Source organism: Phodopus roborovskii, unplaced genomic scaffold, assembly GCF_943737965.1.
Source record: "Phodopus roborovskii unplaced genomic scaffold, PHOROB, whole genome shotgun sequence".
In the NCBI taxonomy this organism is placed as follows: Eukaryota; Metazoa; Chordata; class Mammalia; order Rodentia; family Cricetidae; genus Phodopus; species Phodopus roborovskii.
Window position 1 is genome coordinate 295,679 of NW_026125994.1, and position 21,332 is coordinate 317,010.

The 21,332-nt window shown below is 35.1% G+C and overlaps 1 protein-coding gene and 1 non-coding gene across 2 annotated transcripts in view; both read left to right on the plus strand.

Moving 5' to 3' along the window:
• Pola1 (DNA polymerase alpha 1, catalytic subunit) overlaps window positions 1-21,332 on the plus strand; it is a 151,957-nt gene that overhangs the window by 36,464 nt on the left and 94,161 nt on the right. Inside the window, exons 16-26 of the mRNA XM_051179271.1 lie at window positions 1,078-1,162; window positions 2,153-2,214; window positions 3,597-3,686; window positions 6,362-6,478; window positions 8,421-8,596; window positions 11,739-11,868; window positions 12,318-12,437; window positions 14,331-14,430; window positions 16,286-16,407; window positions 19,861-20,010; window positions 20,416-20,538. Of these exons, the coding sequence (XP_051035228.1) occupies window positions 1,078-1,162; window positions 2,153-2,214; window positions 3,597-3,686; window positions 6,362-6,478; window positions 8,421-8,596; window positions 11,739-11,868; window positions 12,318-12,437; window positions 14,331-14,430; window positions 16,286-16,407; window positions 19,861-20,010; window positions 20,416-20,538 (1,275 nt within the window). The remainder of the gene's footprint in view (window positions 1-1,077; window positions 1,163-2,152; window positions 2,215-3,596; window positions 3,687-6,361; window positions 6,479-8,420; window positions 8,597-11,738; window positions 11,869-12,317; window positions 12,438-14,330; window positions 14,431-16,285; window positions 16,408-19,860; window positions 20,011-20,415; window positions 20,539-21,332) is intronic.
• Window positions 15,665-15,792, plus strand: LOC127218249 (small Cajal body-specific RNA 24). Its single transcript, XR_007834171.1, has one exon. It is a non-coding gene; the product is annotated as a small Cajal body-specific RNA 24 (non-coding RNA).

The following is a 21,332-nucleotide window of genomic DNA, read 5'->3' on the forward strand; positions in this document are numbered from 1 at the left end:
TTACTGTAGCTGCATAAGAGTGTTCATTACTTTTCTTCCCAAGTAGCATAAATAGAACCTTCTGGCACTATTAACGCTAGCTTTTATGGATAAAACTTACAGGTTGGTAACACCTTTTTTTCATGTTTTGTGAGTCAGGTATGTGCTGTCATTTTCAATAGGGTCTAACTGTCAAGTTTTGGAGTATAACCAAGATTATTAGTGATAACCTATAATATTTGGGGGTGATACATGGGATCCCATTAACCAATAACTTGAAAAGAGGCAACCTATATCGACACTGGGCTTTGTATTTGATATCCTTTGGTATCTGGGACAGGCATTATCCACTGGTAATAGAGAAACTCCATTTGAACTCCTTTTTTGTTATATGTAAGTTCATATTACAGAGAACTTCTACAGTAGTAGGTTCCCATATGGCTTTTTCAAATGCCTTTAGTGTTAGTTAACCTCCATATATTTTGTCCTTTCCCTGGTCTCCCATTGCCCACCATGTTTAACCCTTCCCACTCAGTTATTCCTTCTTTCCCTTTCATATTACCTGAGTTCTGTCTCACTGCCCTTGAAATCTACCCCCTTGGCTACTTACTAGTTTTCTGCTGTCTATGACTACTCTGATTTAAACACTGCATTTTTGTCTTTCGGGGTTTGGGTTAACTCACTCAGAATGATTATTTCCAGCTCTGTCTGTTGCCTGAGAATTTTATAATATACCATTGTGTGTATGTATCACATTTTCAGTATTCATTTATCAGTGAGTGGACATCACAGTTTTAATTTGCATTTCCCAGATAGCTAAGGATGTTGAACATTTGAAAAAATACTTCTCAGCCATTTTGTATTTCTTCTTCTTAGAATTTTATTTAGTTCCAAGCCCCAATTTTTAGTTATTTATTTTCTTGGTGCTTGGTTCTCTCTATGTTGTAGATACTAACCCTTTGTTAGAGCTTTAAATACTTTTTTTAAAAAAGTAAAAAGAATTTATATGTATTAAAGTACATTTCATGGTTCCCAGTTGTTCTTGTGGTAATGCAAAACCTACTAGGTGTCTAATTTTCCCCACTCCTTTCTTTGCAGATTATTGCTATCGCAGCTCTGGTCCATCATGGCTTTGCATTAGATAAAGCACCTCCAAAGCCTCCCTTTCAAACACATTTTTGTGGTATGTATTTTTAATGTTGTGTTGCTTAATAGTTTGATTTTTCTTTTCTGATTTGACTTTTCTTTGTGTGATCAGGAACTTTGTCTTTTGAAACTTGTTTTTGAGAGTAAGGGCATTTTAGTAAAGATGTTTGACTTACGCTGTAGACCCTTGAGTTTAATTGTGCAAAATCTATGTAATGAGACAAAATGTCCAGGAATAAATGAATTTTTACCTATTTGTGAGACATTATAGTATTGCCAAACTGGAATTGAATTGTGTTATGTATAAAATTCAATGGGTGCAGCAGTTCCATAGAATGAGGTATGTGTGTATTTTGTGAGTTGGTGTTCAAGGAGTCTTGTCAACAGTCCATATTCAGTTCTTGGTTGATTAAATAAGCATTTTCTTTAAAAAGAAAGTAAGAACGCATTTTATATTTCCTGGGTTCTTTTCTATTCCAGAAGCAGAGATTCTTTTGAACAGTCTATTGGTCTGACTTTCTGAGTATTAGTAATACCAATAATAGCCTGGGAAATACATGGAAGAGAATAGTTGTTGAATAATTTCAGCATGCATTTATTTACCCCCTCTGTATATTTCACTGTGTGAATGCCTGTTATGAATGGGACATGCCTTTGGTATAGAAGGGGAAACCTTGATCCAGTGTAACTCTCAATTTTGAGAAGATAGAACTAAGTTTCTCTGTTTTATTCTGGTTGAGGCTTTGGTGGTATTTAGATTTCCTTTGGGAAAGATTAGTATACTCTTCCATTCTAACTTGGATGGAAAACAAATGCTTGCACAAAGTATTTTGTTTAGTTATAGAGACATAGAAAGATCTCTTTTTGGCTATTATTTTGTGGTCCAACAACTTAGCTGATTGGAGATCTTGATATTCAATCTTTAGGGCTCATGAAAAATTATATTTAAAGCAATTTCCATTTAGATGTATGTAGTATCTGTAATTGGTCTAAGGTGAGTGATAGTCTTGTTTTTTCCTTCCTATAGTTGTGTCTAAACCAAAGGACTGTATTTTCCCATGTGCTTTCAAAGAAGTCATTAAGAGAAAGGTAAATACTCATTCCCTTTAAATGTAGAATATCTGTTTGTTTGGAAAGAGAATATGAAAATATTTTACTTTATTAAATCTATTATGGTATATTGGACTATAGTAATTACTTGATAAAATGAATTAGGAATATAATATTAAACATGTTTAATAATTCTTAAATTAATTTCTGAAGATGATGGAATTATGACATGGATACATTTAAACCTACCTTCAGTTAGTGTATATGGAAGCTTTTCCAAAGTGATCACATATTTTGGGATTATGTTGGGTAGAGCTCTTCTCCAACTTGAGGGAAATGATGTAGAATTGGGAGTGCTGTGGGTATTAAAAAGTCATGTACTGACAGGGTTGGTGTTTTCTGACGCAAACACATTGGTGATTTCTGACTCCAGTATGTTCTATGAAGTTGGTATTATAAGTCTTTAATAAAAGGACAGGAGGAAGCAGTATAATGATCTGAGTTCTTTATAAAAATAAATGCATTTACTCTAAAGGATGTAGCTTTTGAATAGTACATTTTTTTTGAAATGATAGTGTTGAAACAGTTGTAGGTTTATTTTGTTCATTAATATCCTCACTTGACAAAATTAGATGGTGCAGTCTGTCAGGTTCACTTAATTCTATTTCAATTGGCTTCTTATAGGTAGGGGTTATTATTAATGTCATTTGTGAACTGTCCTAAATTACCTATTCAAATGAAATGACCTAGGAAAATTCCCTTAAAATCAATCTGACACTTTAAAAAACTGAGCTAGTTTTAGAAAATATAGTACTCATCCACCTTTGTTTTAAAAGTGTTTTAATATGAGCAGTTTTGTGTACCAGATAGCTACTCACTAATCCAAGTTGAGGCCTTTTGTATGAGGCTAGATATTTCTATTTAAGACATTGCAATTCTTTAGTACATGTTTGTTTTGGTTTCTTATTTGTTGTTTTTCACACACTGCTGTTTGAGATTAGTTTATAGAATCCTTGGGATTTCTTTGATAAATGCATAAACAGCAAAGTCTTCCAGGGATTAGATAGCAAAGAAAGTAATGTTTTTGAAAGGCACTCTGATTTATGTGCTTTAAAATGTGTCCAATGTACAAACATGTCTCTGTGGAAGGACATTTCTGCTCTTGATGTTGCCTAGCACTTAAATTTCTGCTTGATTTACATGCATATTACTAGAATGAGGTCCTCAGAGATTTTGTGTGTGGTTATTATTATGCAAAACCTGGAATCAGAAGTTTCATTGCTGTCTGGTTTTGAAGTGAATGATTATATTTAACCCTAAGAAATCAGTCTTACCCTGGTTGGGCAAGAAGATAAGCCATGCGGTGATTTAAAATCTTGATTGATTTTTTTTTTTTTTTTTTTTTTTTTTTACGTTAACAGAATATGAAGGTTGAGGTTGCTGCAACAGAAAGAACTTTGCTAGGATTTTTCCTTGCAAAAGTTCACAAAATTGACCCTGATATTCTTGTGGTGAGTAGGTGTTTGCTCATGTCTTGGGGAAGTGTTTTCATTCCTTTATTCTTTTCTGGCTATTTACTTTTTATTGGTGATTTACTTTTGAATATTAAAGGATGTTTTCAGAATTAAATGACCCCATGTATTGGTGAGATTTGTTCATCTAGCTAAGGAAGGATAGTCCTAGCCCATACTAGGTAGTTTTTCCTGGTGTAAAAACAGCTCTTGAATTAGTAGTCAGCTCAGGATATTCACTTACCTACATTTAGAAAGTAGCACATTAGTAAGCAAATATATATAAATTGCTAGATTCTTGTAGTACACTTGATACGTAAAAATATATAAATTGCTAATATCTTCAGAATTCTAATTGATTTGCTTGGTTTGGGACAAATTACAATACAAAAGTAAATATTTTAATTTTAAGAGCTTGGTGGAGCTCTCTGAGAGCTCAGGGGTAGAGTATTTTTTATTTTTTTCACTTGACAATTTGCTGTATTCTCAATGGACTGTGTAGCTAGTAATTTGCTGTTGGTTTGTACCTTTTCCTTTTTATCCTCTGACCTTCCTTAGTTTAGATGCTCCTTGATCTGAATTCTTTTTTTCTCTTGTCTGGGTTAATGGATCAATCAAATTATACTGTTTTTGCTTTTTCAGCAGTAGGTAGGCTATCAATTCTTATATTTTAAACGTGATAGTAATTGGTTACATCAATTACTTTTGATGTCAAATTACTTTTGACCTTTTGATGTCAAATTAGAGATACTTAGACATTTGAGAAAAAAATGGAGAAACTTGGGATATTGCTCAGTGATAGAGTGCTTATGTGGAAGTTCCAGGTCCTTGGTTCTATGATCAACACTGGTCAGAAAAAAGAGACAGGGGAATGTTTACTGTGTCTTCAACCTAATTTTCCTATTGGATACCTTATTTGGTAGTACTGTTGCTTATGTCTGTGTATGGATTGTTGCCAAAGTCTGCATAATTTTACGTTATTTCAGGGTCTGTTTCTAAAGTATCAAGAAGATTTTATCTATAGTGCTGTGACTTAGCAGTAGACACTTACACACCCTTTAAAAACAGTTTGTTGAATCCCAAGTAGATGTTACTGAGACTTGAATACCCAGCCTAACATATTAGAGACAAGTACATGACAAATCCAGAAGTAAGATATGATCCTTGTGAGACCCCAGCCTTAATAATTTAGAAATAAGTTTCTATCTTGTCCTTCTGGTCTTTTATTAATAGATAAACTGCCATAAATATACAGATATGTGAATTTATGTATTATATTAATTCATAGAGTGGTAACCTTTTCTAACCTAAAATTGGTCATCTTGTCCACCTTTAAATGTAGATTCACTGGTGCTGTATGCATTCATAACGTGTAATTGTCACCACCTCCATTATTACTCTGTTGCTATCATTGTAGCTCTTTATCTTTTAAAATTAAAACTCTAGACCAGTAGTTCTCAACCAGTAGTTCTCAACCTATGGGTTTTGACCCTTTGGGGCGGTGGCGGGGGGGGGGGAGAGTTAGCCCTTTTATAGGGATTGCCCAAGACAGTTGGAAAACACAGATATTTACATTATGATTCATCACAGTAGCAAAGTTACAGTTATGAAGTAGCAATAAAAATAATTTTATGGTTGGGTTAACCACAACATAAGGGACTATATTTAAGGGTCACAGCTTTAGGAAGGTTGAGAAGCACTACTTTAGATCATTATTTCCCCATTTCTCCAGACCTTGCCAACTACTGGTTCTACTTTCTGTCTCTAAGATTTTGTTTATGTTAAGTGGTGGTATATATCTCTAATTAAAATTAATAATCTATGGATTGATCTGAATTATTTGATACCACCTCTGATTTTTATTAAGCCTAGCTATGTGCAAAATTTTCAAATTTTCAAATTAGAAATTATAGAAATGAATACTTGGATTGTATTAACTATTTTTTAAAGATTTATTTATTGTATGTATATGAATGCTCTATTGACTTTATGCCAGAAGAGGGCATAGATCCCAGTATAGATGGTTATGAGCCACCATGTGGTTGCTGGGAATTGAACCCGGGTCCTCTGTAAGAGCAACCAGTGCTCTTAACCCGTGAGCCATCTCTCTAGACCTATAACTTTACTACTGTTTAGTTTGTTTCCTTGCTTTTAAGTTTTTCAAACTATTCACTAGTATTTATATTTTGTTGCACATTGATTAAAGTTCCAAAGTAGTAGTGTTCATGCTCAGTTTTTAAAGAAATTGAATAGAGTTTCTTAAAAGTCCTGTGTGAATGTATACAACACAGGTTTTCTCTTTAAGGATGCTTTCATTGATCACGTAAAAGGTATAGGACATTAAAATTTGCATTTCCCTCCAACATTGCAAGACTTAAGTGGTAAGTGAAAAGATACCATATGAATTTTGATGAAAAGATACCATATGAATTTTGCATCAGTTAGTATAAAATAAAGTTTATTCTAGCAATCTCCTTAGCTGCTTAGTTAATGTCAAGACTAATGAATGCTGCTGATGAATAAATTCCTGAAGGAGGAAGGACCACAACTGGAGGTAAGCTCTTGATGTTTTCAATTAGAGACCAGAGCAAGAAAGGGCAAAGAAATTCTGTGCATTTGAAGACAAATCTTCTAATTTGTGTTCGTTATGTGATTGGCTGTCTCTTTCTGACTAGGGTCATAATATTTGTGGTTTTGAACTGGAAGTGCTACTGCAAAGAATTAATGTGTGCAAAGTTCCTTACTGGTCCAAGATAGGTCGACTGAGGCGATCCAACATGCCGAAACTTGGGGTAATAATTTCAAAGTTTCACTTATTTGGTTTTTAAATAGGGAGTAGCTACTAGGAAATGCACTGTCTTATGCTTAGGAATTTGTTCTGTTGCATGAAGATCTATAAAGAGGAAAAAAACAAGTAACACCTGAAATGAATAAATAAAATGTTGCCAGGCACTGCATGTGATGGTTCTCAACCTCCTATACACAAAATTGTCAGCGAGAGGAATTTAGTATTTACCCTGTCATTCCTGTAAACTTTTATAGCACAGCCAAATACTTCTGGTTAATGAAGAAAAGGTAATTTTACAGATAGTTATAACTAATAAACCTGGACAGAACTAGAAAAGCGTTTTATAGCTTCAAATGAAGTGATTTATTTAGGCAAAAAATGACTAATGCATGAAGCTGTTATATCAGTGACTCGACTCTGGGGATAATTTTTAGCGCCCCACCCACTTCTGTAGTGCTAGTTTAACTTTGGCACTAGATTTCTTTGAGTCCAGCATTGTATTTATAAAGGCCACTGGTACTTTTAAAAAACAGCAATTAAATCTAAGAATTAAACCACTGATGAAAGATAGTGCATGCATGTTTTTTTTTCCACTTTGGCTAAAAGGGATAGATAGCCCTTGTGCAGGCTTGGTTGGCTCTGAAATCATTGAGTATTATTCAGGTTGAAAGTGGGAAAATTTAGTGGAAGGGAGCTAAGCACTTTCTGTTGGAGCTACCTTTCATAGCAACTTTTATTTCATTTGTAGATATTCTAATAGTTTGAGATCATTTAACTAGAAAGAGAAAGAACTGAGATTTGAGCTCAGGACCCAAGGCCTGTCTATTTTAAAGTTTATTATTCCTCTTTTCCCCTCTTTCCACTCCCTTTTTATTTACTCTTTATTATTTTGTGTTTTTTGAGAGTTTACTGTAGTTCAGGCTGGCCTCTTGATTTTTTTTTTTTTTTTTTTTTTTTTTTTTTTTTTTTCGGTGGTGTTAGAGATAGGGTTTCTCTGTGTAATATTCCTGACTGTCCTGGAACTTTCTCTTGTAGACCAGGCTGGACTTGAATGCACAGAAATCTCTCTGCCTCCTGAGTGCTGGGATTAAAGTTGTGAACAACCACTGCCTATCGTTTTTTGTTTTGTTTTCTTTTTGAGACAAGGTCTAGCTTTGCTTGTATATTTAGGCTTTAGTGCTTTCTTGTATGAAGCACTTTCTTACTAAGTGTGATAGTGCTTATGCTTGAAATCTTATTTTTCCTAAATGTTACAAGTAAATTGGACAGGTTGCTTCAGCAGAGAATTTTAGAATCTATCTTTTATAATGCCAGGGAATTCTGTTGTTAGGAATCAAGAGTTGGGGCCACAGTTCCTTTTACCTATGTTCATATCTTTAAGGTGACAAGATCATTCTTTGCACTTACTCAAATACTTAACTGCTGCTTCTCTGCCCCCTTTGAAATTTTTGTTTGTTTGGGTATTAGTTTTTTGAGATGGAGGAGGGGGTAGAGAGGTGGTGGCTGATGCTCACTACATAGCCCAGGCTGGCCTTGAACTCATGGCATTCCCCAAGCATTATTCTTCAAGTGTTGGTGTTGAAGGGATAAACCATCATGCAAAGCTCAATGTTTTCTTTATTTGGCATCTTGTTGGTAAGGTCTTCCCTGATCACTCTACTCCAAATTCCTTGTTTCTTACCCTACTGTGATGTTTTCTTTGCCATGTACTCATGCCCTCTAAAACTGTTTGACTTCATATACAACATGTTGTATATGTTAATTATATAATCAGGAATCTTTGTTTCATTCATTGTGATATAGAATGAAACACAGTAGGTGTTCAGAAGCATATGATTTATAAGTAGAAGCAGAATTTCAATATTGTAATTTTGGGGGCAGTTCCAGCAGATTGTTCTCAGTATTTGCTCCTTCATGGGATTTGTTTTTTTGTTCCTGTCTTGTAGAGCCGGAGTGGATTTGGTGAAAGAAATGCAACCTGTGGCCGAATGATATGTGATGTGGAAATTTCAGCAAAAGAATTAATTCACTGTAAAAGCTACCATTTGTCTGAACTTGTTCAACAGATTCTGAAAACTGAGAGGATTGTAATTCCAGCAGAAAATATACGAAATATGTATAGGTATGATCCTGTATTCTTCAGAACTCATCTTCTTTGAAGTGAGCAACAGTAGGGTGCCACTGCTTTCCTAAGACAGGAGGTACACAAGCCAGTCACTGGTGCCATGGAGCAGGAAATGTTTCTTTATACCAATTCCATCATATCCATTATTTTATTCTTTAAATGAGTTTATTTCTTGATTATTCTAATTGAATTAGCTGAACTTTATTGTGGAATATCAGTTTAAAATTCAGTTATGCTCTGGAATATTTGTTTAATGCTATAAAGTTGTGTTGCATTCTTTTATGTTGCATTTGTTAACTCTGAAGCTGTGTTACTTTGCATGCCTAAAACACCCTAATGGTCTAATAAAGAGCTGAACAGCCAATAGCCAGGAAGGAGAGAGGAATAGGTGGTCTGGCAGACAGAATAAATAGAAATCTAGGGAAGAGAATGAGGAGGGAGGAGCGAGAAAAGGAGAAGGAGAGAAGAGGCAAGTATAGTTAAAGAGAAATGGGACAATTTGTTAGAAAAGTTGTCTAGAAACAAATCAAGCTTAGGTATGAATAAGTCTCTGTGCATTTATTTGGGAGGTGGGTGGCAGGCCCCCCAAAAGTAAAAAACAAAACAGAAATCAACTACCGACCTCTATGTACCTTATCTGTCTTCTTGATGTTTTCTAATAGTAATTTGTAAATTAATGAGAATTTAGATTTTCATCCTTAACTCATGTACTTAAATCACTTGGGCATTTTTGGAAATGTAAAAATGAAGCAAGTAATTTATACATATTGTTTGCTTCTTTTGAGTTTTGGAGACAGGATCTATGTAGTTGAGTCCTTGAACTTGAATCCTAAGAAATGGGATTACAGCTGTTATGATAAAGCTGGAAGGGAACCTTGGAGGATTCCTTGGCAGGTGAGGGTGACTGAGATGAGGGTGACTGAGGTGAGGGACAAACATGCCAGACAGACAGAGCTTAAGTGAGGAGTTTTATTAAAAGGGGGAGGGAGGGGGAAAAAGAAAATTGATGCAGAGACAGAGAGGACAGAAGAAAAGGAGACAGGATAAGTCCTGTCTGCCCCAGGGGAACATCAGAAAGGAGAGAGGGAGAGGGGGAAAGAGAGTGTAAGTGGGCGTGGTCTTTCTTTTTAAGGGGTCCTTTGCAACTGTGTGCTGACTAGGGTACTGCCTGAGTGCATTCTGCCAGTTGACAGGGCAGGACAGCCATAATGCCAGAATCCTTAATAACAACTCTGAACCACGTTGTCCATGCTTATATATTTTTTTTTAACTTAAGACATGGTCTTAATATATATCTCTGGTTGTCCTGGAATTCTCTGTGTATACTAGGCTGACCTCGAACTCTGAGAGATCTGTCTGCCTCTGCCTCCTGAGTGCTGCAATTAAACACATGTGCCACTACCCCCAGCTATACTTACTTAGTTTTAAAGGAAGATTTTGCTTTTTGTGTAGCCCTTTTCTAAGTTTATCTCTTCTGAGTCCCTCAGCTACTTCTCTTTTAACTATTTTTCTCTCTAGATTATCTGATTCTTAATTTAAGTTAGATATTTGGGCTAATGCCTCCCACCTGTGTATCTTTGCTTTAATCCTCCCACCAAGTTTTACCTACCTGATATCTAGTATGATCCTTCAGCTTGTTGAAAACTGAACTGTTTTTTTCTCTCTCCTATGTTCTTTGTTTAGTCTTTCATAACTGTACCAATGACAGTTATGAATGTTCATGACTGTCTGGAAGTCTTCAAAGTCATCTTCTACCCCAGACCTCTTAGATAACTGCAATAGGTCCATCAAGGACTTTTTAGTCCCATCTTTTAAATAAAGCTCCTAGTACTTCTTTAACCTTCATCGAACCTCCCTTACCCCAAGCCATCATGTTTTCCCCTGAATTACTGAATGTCTTGTCTTAGTTCATTTTCTGTTGATAACAGCACAACACCACATATTGGGTAAGATAAAAAGGAAGGAGATTTGTTTTGATGTATGGTTCTGGAGCTCCAAGATTGATGGATCTCCTCTGACAGAGTTGTAGTTGTTCAGGTTATCATTCGATGTGTGAAATGTATATTCGTGTTTATATTCTCTAATCTGTCTTATAAAGTCATAAGTATTCAGTCTTGGAGACTCAATGGCTTCATCTTTAAGTACCTTATAGTATTTTTGTTTTTACCCTCATAGAACTTCATGGGTAGCTGATGTTCTCAGGGTCTATCCCTGTGACCTATCATAGTGGGGATTAAACCCCACTCCTTAGTTTCAAATGAAACAAACTACGTACTAATTTTGTTATCCTTTTCAGGTCTCTTTATAATTAATCCACAACCAAAAAAAAAAAAAAAACCTTCTAAAATTAAGCCTTATCAAAATTTCTTACTGCTTTAACTCAGAGTAAAGTTCTTACTTCAGCATACTGGGTCCTGTGCAGTGTGTCTGTGGTGTTGATTTTCTGTTATTCTACTGCTATTTCAATTATTCCCTGATCCATATCGACTTCCATTGTGTTCCTGTAACTGTTAGATTGGTGCCTCACTCAGAGTCTTTGTGCTTTTTATTTGGAATGTACTTCCCTAATATACACATAAGGCTTGTCCTGTCACTTCTTAGTCTTTGTTTTCAGTAACTTTTTCCCTAGCTCTCTAAGTAAAAATTACGTTTCTGCTCCTGAAAGTTTGAATTTTGTTTTTTACCCCTTTGTTTGTCCTTAACACTTGCTTATCATTGTATAAATATTAACTATCTATTTTTCTTTTTTATACTCAGTTTCCCCCAGAAGGATAAGAATTTTTGTCTTTGGTCATAGCCAGCACCTGAATCATAGTAGGCATGCAATATATACTTATTGATTGAATGAAGAAAATGATTTAGATAATTCATAGATAATAGTTAACACTAGATAAAATTTAAGCTAAAGTTAACATATTTCACTGTATGGATATTTTTGTTGAGAGAATGGGACTGAATTTGGTGGTATAAATGCATTTCTAATTATTTAGCCACCCTACTTTAAATAGTTTCTGAAGCCAAGGTTCCATTGCTCAGAAGCTACTTACACCAAAAATTCCTTGTAATATTTTAAGTTCTGATTATAGTCATTGTATCTTTTAATTGCTTGATTCTGTTTCATTCTTACTTTTCTGTACAGTGAATCTTCTCATCTGTTGTACCTGTTGGAACAAATCTGGAAAGATGCCAGATTCATTTTGCAGATCATGTGTGAGCTAAATGTTCTTCCATTAGCATTGCAGATCACTAACATCGCTGGGAACATTATGGTAAATTTAACTTAGAAAGGGGAAAAAAGCATTTCCTGTTGGATTCACTGTTTGCTTGGGATAGTAGTTAAATGTTAATGAGCCTAAATGCATGCTTATAAAATGAAGAGCTGGGATTCTGAAGCTGGGTTTCTTTTGTAAAAGGAACAACTGGTTGAGAGAAAGGGATGAATGGATGAATGCCAGGTGCAGTATGTAGAGATTTGGGTGAACATAAGGATCTTCTCTCTAACATCTGGATTTTTTTTTTGTGGAGTGATACACTGACAGTATTTTAAGTTCCCTTCATCTCCCTTAATGCTTGAAGAGAAAGTTTGAAATAGTTTAGAAAACATAACCTTTGTTACTATGAGCAGTTGAAGAAGGTTCCATGATTAAATTAAGTGAATCAACATTGCTTTCATTTGTGATGGTTTTGAGCTCAAAGTTTTAAAAATTCTGTTTAATAGTCCAGGACACTGATGGGTGGACGTTCAGAACGAAACGAGTTCTTGCTACTTCATGCATTTTATGAAAACAACTATATTGTGCCTGACAAGCAGATTTTCAGAAAATCTCAGCAAAAACTGGTGGGTCCAAAATTATATAGTACATTACCTTTTCTTATCCCTGTTTTTTATTACCTAGGTAGCCTTTAAAAAAAACTTGCTTTGACATCTCCTAAAATTACAATTAATTCCCTGTAAATTAGGATCACTCTTAATCTTGCTACATTGTGTCTAAGTAGTTGTGTCCCTCTCTGCTTTTCTCTGTAGAGGCAAAATTGTTTGTGAAATGTCTTTGAGGATCTCATTAGCCTTCTTTGATGAATGACCATATATAGAAAGTATTTACGCCCATTAAGATTTACCCTGAGCGAAATATCAGTTAAACCTTTGTTGTTTTAACCTTTGAGCTTTTTTGTGTTGTAGTTTATAAATATGTTGAGTATCCCTAATCCAAAATGCTTTTAGAAGTGACTTAGATTAATTTATTTTATTTTGGAAAATTTGTATATTATGTAATGAGAAATCTTGGGATGAGAATCTATGTGAACACAAAATATACAATTTACACATGTGTGTATGTGTGTATTACCTGTAGTCAATTTTGTAATATTTTAACCTGAAACATGTGGTGACATGTGCTAGTTTCTGCTTGTAAAGTCTTCATACTTAAAAATTTTCAGATTTTGACCTTCAGATTTTGAGATGGGACAAACAAGCTGTTACTAGTGTGATTAAGAAACCAGTTAGGTTTCTGAAGTACATTCTATGACTTTGAAACTAAAACTTAAGTCTATTTTCCATTTTATCAGTACTGATAGTAATTAAGAATGGCAAGTGAATGTTAAAATGTTACTTAGTTTCTTATATCTTGTTAATGCACATTATTGAAAATGGTACCAAATATTAATTTAGATCTATTTAATTTGTGCAGTGGTATTGAATGTTGGCTGTTAGTAAACTACTTTGAAATGGAGTTTTCATTTTGTGGGCATACTTAAGAATCTATACTAATAAAGACAATAAGCCATGCATGATGGTACTTGCTGGAGTCGTAGCTACTTGGGAGGTTGTGACAAGAGGATTGCTTGAGCCCAGAAGTTTGAACAACATACTAAGATAACATATCATAAAAGCAATAATAATTAGAATCATTATGATGAATAAGTAGGCTGTTTTATCCCTTTTGCATTATGAATATCAAAAATAGTGATTTTTTTATTTGTTTTTCAAGACAGTGTTTCTCTGTGTAGCCATGGCCATCCCAAAATTTGATCTGTAGACCAGGCTGGCCTTAAACTCAGAGAACTGGTTAAACTCAGAGATCTGCTTAAACTTAGAGATCGGCCTGTTTCTGTGTCCTGAGTACTAGGATTAAAGGATGCACCACTACAGTTCAGCCAGAGTAGTGATTTTGATAAAACTCCTTCAAAATCTCAAATTTTATATAACATGAAGGGTTTTTAATACTTACTGATTTTAAAATAAAATTTTCTGGTCTTTTTTGCTTACTTTTAAAAAATATATTTTAGACATGGTCTAACATTGCTCAGGCTGGCCTCTAATTTCTTGTATATCTGAGGATACCTTTGAATTTAGGATCCTCCTGGTTAAATATTCTAAGCACTGGGATTGCAGGTATGTGTTATCACACCTGGTTTTATGAGGTACTGGTAATGGAACCAGAGTTTTGTAAGTGGTAGGCAGGCACTCTTTTAGCTGAGCTATATTCCTGGCCCTCAAATGAAATTTCTAGGATTTCAGAGACACTTAAATATAGAATTCAGAAAACTGGTTATTTAGTTAAGACACTACCATGCTTGGCATTCATTTGGATCCATGAACATATTTATGGTAACAGGTTTTCCTCATAGGTAGGACCACTAAGTAAAAGTTAATATTTTTTGTAACCCAGTAATAATACTGAGTTCATTAGCTGGTTATCAGCTGGTGAAGTTCTCTTTCCATTTGAAATAGGGAGATGAAGATGAGGAAGTTGATGGAGATACCAGTAAATACAAGAAAGGACGTAAGAAAGCAGCTTATGCTGGAGGCTTGGTTTTGGACCCCAAAGTTGGTAAGACTTGGTAGCAGATTGGTTTGCTGCAATTAAGATAGTGTTCTCAACCTCCGAATACTGTGACCCTTTAATACAGTTCTTCATGTTGTGGTGATCCATAACCATAAAATTATTTTGTTGTTACTTCATAACTATTATTTTGCTACTGTTATAATTTGTAATGTAAATAATCTACATTTTCTCATGGTGTTAGGAGAGCCCTGTGAAAAGACTGATTATTTACATTACAATTCAACCCACAGGTTGAGAACCACTGTATTAAGAAATAACTTCATATAGTTATTCTTAAGAAACTAGACCTTAGTTTTATCTTGCAGGTAAGCAAACTGGTTTTTTTTTTTTTTTTTTTTTTTTGTCTTCAAGACAGTGTTTCTCTGTGTAGCTTTGTAGACCAGGCTGGCCTCGAACTCACAGAGATCCTCCTGCCTCTTCCTCCTGAGTGCTGTGGTTAAAGGCATGCACCACTACTGCCCAGCTGTAAAATGGTTTCTTAATGACCTTAATTTTATCTCTTATGCATGTAAAATCTATTTTACTAGTTATCTAACATGGAATTAGTATGAATTCTTTGCCATATGTCAATACAGCTTTACTTACATACCTTGAAATCTAATTTCATCTATCTGTCTGTCTGTCTGTCTATCTATCTATCTATCTATCTATCTATCTATCTATCTATCTATCTATCTATCTATCTGCATACTCAGAGTTTCAGTCACTGCTCTAACATAGAGATTGTTGTTTGATCTGTGGTAGAAGTACCTATTTTTCTGTCTTTATGTGAGAGTGGCCTCATCTTTGCCCAGTGTACCAGGTAATTTGGAAAGCAATGTTAAAGGAAGTATAATAATCATTGAATTAAAATTTAACGGGAGAGCACCCTTTTTTTGTTGTTGTTGTCCAGAAGGGAAAGATAGTTTGTGATATTAAGGGTTCATCTCTGTTGTTTTTTAGACCATCTTAGTTGTTTCCAAGTGTGTATAGCTCTATAGAATGATTACATATATTCCCATTTAATGTGAATTTTATCAAGTAAATTAAGAGGAGACATTTTTTACAAAAGCAATTTTATTAGTTGCAACGACAAGGAGTTATACTTTTAGTGTTAGATAATGGTTTGGGTGTGCCCTATTTTCACCTCAGTTTCCTTTTCTATGAAAAGGAGATGATGATATCATGTGTAAAGAGATGGGGAATAAGCTACTAATGCAAGTTTGTAGTTCTGTTTCAGTGGACATTTATATTGTCAGTTTCTTCTCAAGGTGAAGATAACTTTTTATAAATGTCCTAGAGAAATATAGTAGCTTTCTGTTCATCCTTTGCAAGAAGAAAGGGTGGATCGTTCCACTACTAACATTTATATATCCATTTCTTGATTGATCTGATGCACAGTTTTGTATAGGTAAATGTGTTGACAATTTTATTCCTTGAAGGTGAGGTTGTTAAAAATATATATGTAATATAACCACTCACTGAGTTTTTATTCATGGTGGGGTGAGAGTAATGGGAAAGAATTCTTAACTGTATTTTTTGGAAATGAACACGATACATTTCTAAAACAATTGACAAGGGAAGGTGGTTGCACATAATGATAATAACATGCTTTGGGACTGCTGGGGAACAGGCTGGTTGTCATTGGCTCCCATGAAAGGCAATCTTTTCACCCTTTTTTTTGTGATCTGGGTTTCTACTGTAATCTAAGTCATTTTATGGATTTGTAGTTGACCCTCCCCTTTTATCTGCTTTACAGTGTGGATGATATATATTTTCTATATATAGTACTTCTAATGAGATATTTTGATGGTACTTTTCTTCAGACTTTTTTGACATTATGTGGCTCTTTTTGTTTCAGGTTTTTATGACAAGTTCATTTTGCTCCTGGATTTCAACAGCTTATATCCTTCCATCATTCAGGAATTTAACATTTGTTTTACAACAGTACAAAGAGTTGCTTCAGAGGTGCAGAAAGCTGAGGTTTGTATTCAATTGGGGGCTCTTTAAGTCACTGTTAAAAGTATTTCTAAAGAAGGAAAAGAGCCAAAGGGTTATTAGTATCCTATTTTTTTTCTCTTTCCTGTTAATGGTTGCATTAATAGCATCATTTCTTTGGTGTGTTTGTTTATACATGTGTTTATGCGCACATGTATGTGCATAGATGTTGAACATTGACTGCCAGTATCTGTCTCTGTCACTTTTCACCTTAATTTTTGAGGCAGGGTCTCTCACTGAAACTGGAGCTTGTCATTTTTGCTAGAATGGCTAGCCAATGACCTGCTGGAATTCGTCCGTCTCAGTCTCTCATTCCCCAACTGGTTTATAGGGGCATAGCACCATGATGGCTTTACAAAATATTCATTATTTTTATTTGTGTGTCAATGTAATTGTGCACGTGGAGGTTAGAAAACAACTTTTTGGAGTTACTCCTTTCACTGAAGTTCTGGGGATCAAACTTAGTCTGTGAGGCTTTGTACATTAAGAACTTTTATCCACGAGGTGGTGCTACATGCACATGCCTTTAACCCTAACACTCAGGAGGCAGAAGCAGGTGGACCTCTGAGTTCTTGGCCAACCTGGTCTATAGAGTGAATTCCAGGACAGCCAGAGCTACATAGAAAAACCTTGTTTTGAAACACACTCCCTAAAAAAAAAAAACCCTTTTACCTTCCTGCTGGCCCTGTGCCTTCTTGTTTCAAGATTGTGGTGATACAAATTATGATCTTCATGCTTGCTCAGTAAGCATTTTGCTCATTGAACTATTGATCCAGATCTGATTTTATACTTTCTTTGTTATCAAAAAGGAGGGCTGACCAAAAAGCAATTTAGACTGGTTCTGTCTTTGTTAAAACAATGTTGTTAAAACAATAATTCACTTACCTTATGGTCAACCTATTTATAGTGTGTAGAGATAGTTTTTAGTGTCTTCATAGAACTTGTAAACTATTACTTCATTCAGTTCGATTATTTCATGAAAAAAACATTTCTCATTTCTATCAAGTTTCTCTATCCATCCTAGCTCTAGTCAGGCATTACTTTTTTACTATAGATTTTTATTATTTTGTTCTTTGGCAGATTCATGAATGTACACAATGCATTCAGTTTACTCTCAACCATACCCTCTCTTATCTCCTTTCTCTCTACAAGACCTCCTTCTCACATTCATGTCTTGTTTTGTTTTTTTGACTTACTGAACTAACCAAGGCTCTGTATGTGAACATGAGTTTGGAACTATCTGTTGGAGGTTTGTCTTCTCACCAGCAACCACTGATCTTTCCGATTGTAAAGTTGCCTACTTTGAACATTCTATGTAAATAGAATCATATAGGATGTGAATTTTGTATTTGTTTGGCTTGTTTCACTTATCATACGGTTTCTACGATTCATTCTGTGTTGTAGCATGTGCCAGTACTTCATTCCTCTGTATTTCTAAAATAATCCTGTCTCGGTGCAGCACAGGATTATTACTCTTCACATATATCCATTTCACCCTCCCTTCTTTTTCTTCCTGTTTTGTTTCCATTTGCCCTCTAGGTTCTGAATTTATATTTCTTTTAGTTTCATCATGTCTGGTATTGAATTTTTTTCAGTTCCAATTCCATATTGCCAGATAGAGAATATCTGGTAGATTTGTCTGAGTCAGTCATACCCCCTAGTCTCATTACTTTTGTTCACAGGGGTGGATTCACTCCCTGTAAATCTTACTGCTAAAAGTGGACTTCTGTGGGACTAGACTTTAATTTTACAAAGAAAGTATTGGACAACAACCCCACAAATTAGCAGCCACCATTGGTACTCTTTGGCTCTGTCCTGCTATTTTCTAATCACTGTGAGAGTTATTGTTCTGCCTTTACAACTGATGTGCACCAATGCTTTGCCTATTTTAGCTTTTCATTTTGGGTTCTGGATATATAAGAGTGGAAGGACACAAGAGGTCAGCTTATACATGTAGTAATTTTGAGTTCTTTTTCATTTTCATGTATAGCACCTCATTTGGTTTTAAGAGCAGTTAGTGTCACCCTGGAGGTGGTGGTAGGATTTCAGATAAATTATAAGTTTCCTGACCAAGAATCTTTCAGATTACTTTTTATGTGACTCTAGTTGCCATAAATGCAGTGGAATCTATACCAAGGTCTCTTTAATAGGTTTGCTATCATCTGTGCTACATTGGAAAACAATAGGTCCTTATTAGTGTTGTAAGGGTGTTCATTTTATGATATTGATCTTTATAAAACCAGATATTTTGTAACAAACTATAGAAATGGTCCCTGAAAGTGTAGTCTTAAAACCAGGTATTTTTGTAAAGGCTGGGTTATCAAAATGCATTGACTTGACATGCTTTAAGCCAAAAGGTTTATTTTTAATTTTGAACCTTTCAACGGGTGCCTGGCTGTTCTTTACAGCCTGTTAATAGAATTAATGGAGGCTTGAGAAAAAGCACTAATGCTTTCCCTGCTTTTTCCTGCTGTAAATTTTAATATAAGAAGACTGCTGATTGCCTTTCTAAAATGTTGCTATTCTTCTGGTGATTGCAAAGCAATTTATAGGTAAAAGGTACTCCGTAAACACTAAGGAATATATTATACATACACACACACACACACACACACACACACACACACATATATATATACATATGTGTGTGTGTATATGTGTATATATGTGTGTATAAATTTTTAGAAATGTCATAACCTATTTAAATACGATCCATTTCTTAAAAGAGAGTTGCTGATTTAGTATATAAATTCTGTATTTTTAACAGTAAAATCATTCACAGTAATTGTTGTGAAACATTCTGTAGCATTTTGTTTGGTTGTACAAATGTTATAAAAGAAGAGTTTAGCTATTGTGGTTATTTTTTGTATGCTTTGTATGGTTTTTTTTTTCTTAGCATTTGTATTTTAAAAACCGTTTTCCCAAACATGTTGCTCCACATTTGTAAAAATCCATCCTTTTACACCAATTTTGAGTTTGTAAGTAACTACAAGGGTGAGAGACAGTGGCAACGACACTATGTGATTGATAGAACTAGGTACAGGAAAATAGTGGTCTGTGACCACACAGATCTTTTTTTTTTTGGGGGGGGGTTCTTTGTGGTTTCTGTTGTTTTGGTTTGACTTGTTTGTTTTTTTGAGGCAGGGAGTTACCCCTTAATCCATATTGATCTGGATATGTTATATGGCTCAAGCCTGGCCTTGGCCTCATGATGATCTGTCTGCCTCAACATCCCAAGTTGTATGACTACAGACTAGTACCACCTTATCTAAATGAGCCAGCCCCCTTTGAATACTGCTCATGCATTATTGATTTCCTCATTCAGGAAAGATTTCTAAGGTGTGGTGAAGGGATAAATCACTTGTCAAATATTACTTTAGAAGTTTATTTTTTTAGTCAAAATTTAACTGTCTGAAGTTTCTATTGTGTGTTTTTCAGGATGAGGAACAGGAACAGATCCCTGAGTTGCCAGATCCAAACTTAGATATGGGCATTTTGCCCAGAGAGATCCGGAAACTGGTAGAGCGGAGAAAACAAGTCAAACAGCTAATGAAACAGCAAGATTTAAATCCGGACCTTGTTCTTCAGGTAAATCTTTTTATTGCAAAGAGTTTGCACGACAGTTTTAGCTTCTATCACCTGTTAATTGAGGAGTGGGATCAATAGTATGGTGTGGACAAGTATATGTACTTGTTTTATTTTGGATAATAATCATTCAGATGCACTGGACTGCCTCAGAATGGAAGGCTTTTCTAGATGCTAAGGCCATATCTGAGTAACATCTTACAGAATCTTGGGAAATCAATACTCTGTATTCTTCCAAGTAAGAGGGTAGAACAACATGAATCTGGGGAGACAGATTGAGTAATAAATATCTTCCCCACTCCTGGATACTGAGAGGTTCTCTCTCATTGTGATCTAGAAAGATACCCAGTGTAACGCTTAAGCTTCCACAGATATTGTTGTTTATCTTTTGTCATTGTTGGCCTGCAGTATGACATCCGACAGAAGGCTTTGAAGCTCACTGCAAACAGTATGTACGGTTGCCTGGGATTTTCCTACAGCAGATTTTATGCCAAACCCCTGGCTGCCTTGGTGACATACAAAGGAAGGGAGGTAAATGGCAAAATATAATTCCTATTAATAAATATGTAAATTTATGCTGTAATATAGGAACACTAAGTTTGTTACCTAGTTTTCACAGCTGGAAATATTCCTTCTTTAGAGCAAGTTTGAGACAAATAGACAGTTGAATAAGAATTCATGTCAGTTCTGTGTGTATGTGCACAATTATTAAATGTTTATATGCTAGGCAATAAAGACTGAATGTAAAATATTGTGTAAAGTATGTATTTGACCCAGACTTGTGGGGAGAGGGGATAAAAATGGAGGACCTGAGTTGATGGCTGGATAGTCTGGGAAAACAACTGAGTAAGTATAAAACTATCCTAGGATGAATATGATAGAAATACCATTCTTTAGATAGTTAAGATGGTGGTGACTTGACAATGTCTGGATGCTAGCTTAGGTTTAGGGTTTAGATGGGATTAGTTACGTTAACATAGGGAGCTAGTTTTTTTTTTTAACTGACAGTTTACTGTGTAATATGAGACAAAGGTAGAAAATAGCTAGTGGATCCTTCTATTTTTACTAAGTGGGAGAAAACAGAGAGAGAGAGTGATCAAGAACTCTGCCTTCTATGTGTTGACTTTGAGGAATAGCTCTCTAGGCATTTTCGGTAGGTTGTTGGGCATATGAATCCAGAATTCTAGGGCTATGTCACAGCTGGAGTTGCATATTGACTTGAGGATGATAGACCAATTACCATTAAGTACTGTCACTTTAACGACATTTTAAGTTCATCTACTTTAGTGCTTTGTGTAGAGGTTAGTTTTATAATCTATCAAAGC